Source organism: Hemisphaericaspora subhashii, assembly GCF_019202705.1.
Source record: "Hemisphaericaspora subhashii strain CBS 10753 chromosome Unknown scaffold318, whole genome shotgun sequence".
NCBI lineage: Eukaryota > Fungi > Ascomycota > Pichiomycetes > Serinales > Debaryomycetaceae > Hemisphaericaspora > Hemisphaericaspora subhashii.
In genome coordinates, this window is record NW_026057417.1 from 1 (window position 1) to 1,678 (window position 1,678).

At 38.0% G+C, this 1,678-nt stretch overlaps 1 protein-coding gene across 1 annotated transcript; it reads right to left on the reverse strand. All coding sequences in view use genetic code 12, as the record gives it.

Annotated features, from left to right (window-relative positions):
* Positions 1-1,622, reverse strand: J8A68_005310 (uncharacterized protein; the record flags this gene model as incomplete). The annotated part of the gene is made up of 1 exon (XM_049409362.1): positions 947-1,622. A coding segment is annotated over one exon (676 nt), but the record flags the coding sequence as incomplete, so codon positions are not given.
* Positions 1,623-1,678: the final 56 nt, after the last annotated feature.

Consider the following 1,678-nt stretch of genomic DNA (forward strand, 5'->3'; position numbering starts at 1 on the left):
CTCCGTCATAAGATCGTACTGCCAAAACCTCAACCCCTTCACAACTTATTTTTTTTAGGTAGCGTAGTGTAAATAGTACTGAATATATTTCCACTTCGTTACATTTCTGTTATTTTCTCTACTTTTCCGAGTTCTTAGGTTTTGATACCCGATTAGGAAGTTATAGCCGATTTTTTTCCTTTTTTTGAGCTCGTAAAATGATATACGAGAGATTGCAAAATATTGTTTTAGGATCCACATATGTTCTTTATAGGCGAATTATCAAGTGTTATGAGACTCAGGTGACTTTAATTTGTGTAATCAATTAGAATATTACCTAAAATGATTCGTTTTGGAAGACAATTATCTATTAATCTCTAGCTCCGGGAGAATAAACAAGTTTTCGCTAAATTATTGCAAGAAATCTGTAGTACTGCAAGTTATTGAGTCTTTGAGTTTTTTTTTTTTACATATACAATCTGTTTATTGAGTTCATATACATACTAACATACAGAAATATAACAAACAGAAAAACAATATACATTAAAGGCAAAAAGCATCATTGCCTAAAACCTTATTTCAGCAGCATCCTATAGATTAAGTGTGTAGGAGTAGTTGTTAAGACTCTTCGATGTGTACGATACCCATTTGCGAATGAATTGGACCGTGAGCTCAACGTTCCGGCCCCCTCCACGTCGAAATTTTTGAAACTTATAAAGGAGGGCGAGGTATCGATTTAGCTGCATTAATTGAAATGGTTGAAGGGAGGAATTGCAAATAAAGAGGCGTAGCCTCCTTGGTAGTGAGCGTGGACGGCAGAGTTGCCAAAGAATCTTAGTGACCCGACACTTTGTGTAGACATGATGGGTGTAATAGCGACCCCAGACATAACGACCACAGAATTCACATTCACGGTCAGAATGATGCGTAAAATGACCCAAATTGAGTCGGTGAACAGCGTCCATACCATCTGGGTAGCAACGTTTGCCATGAGCCAAGATCTTAAAAAATTTTACCCAATCAGCGGGATCCAAATCATAAAGATTAGACCAACCCTCCGGGATAACACATGGCTTTGCTTCAATATTAAATTTCTTTGAACGACTATTGAAAAAGTCCCCCGGTAAATCTGCGAATAGTGGTGGGAGAATAGTAGAAGGGGGTGACCCGAAGAAGTCCCTATATTCATCATGTGAAAAATGACTCGGCTGTGCCGTATATGTTTTGCGAAGTGAACCAATTAAATCAAACCATGCTTCCAAATACACCTTCTCGGTGTTCGTAAAAATATCACTTTGATCAACCATAGTAGAAATATCCCTACCCTGATAATTTAGAGTCAACCCAGTGAGGAACTTGTACCAAGGGATTGCTAGAATAGAGTCTGTAGAAGCTTGATAGGAGTCAGCCAGCTTATTCACAAATTCCTGGAGCTTATACCTAAAGATGTTAAAATTCCAATCAGTAACATTGGTAAGGGTATGCCAAACATATTGAGCACGGCGACCCGAAAGCTGCTTGCCCAAATTAAGGAGGCCAAAACCCCCTTGCACATTTAGTGATGTTACAATATCCTCTCCAATGCCTTTGAAAAACAGCAGTTTGATTTTAGAAGTTAAGTATTTGACATCCGACTTAGTCATCGCCTGATGAAGATCTCTAAAATATAATTTTGAAAAAATATAGGTATTAAAACCGG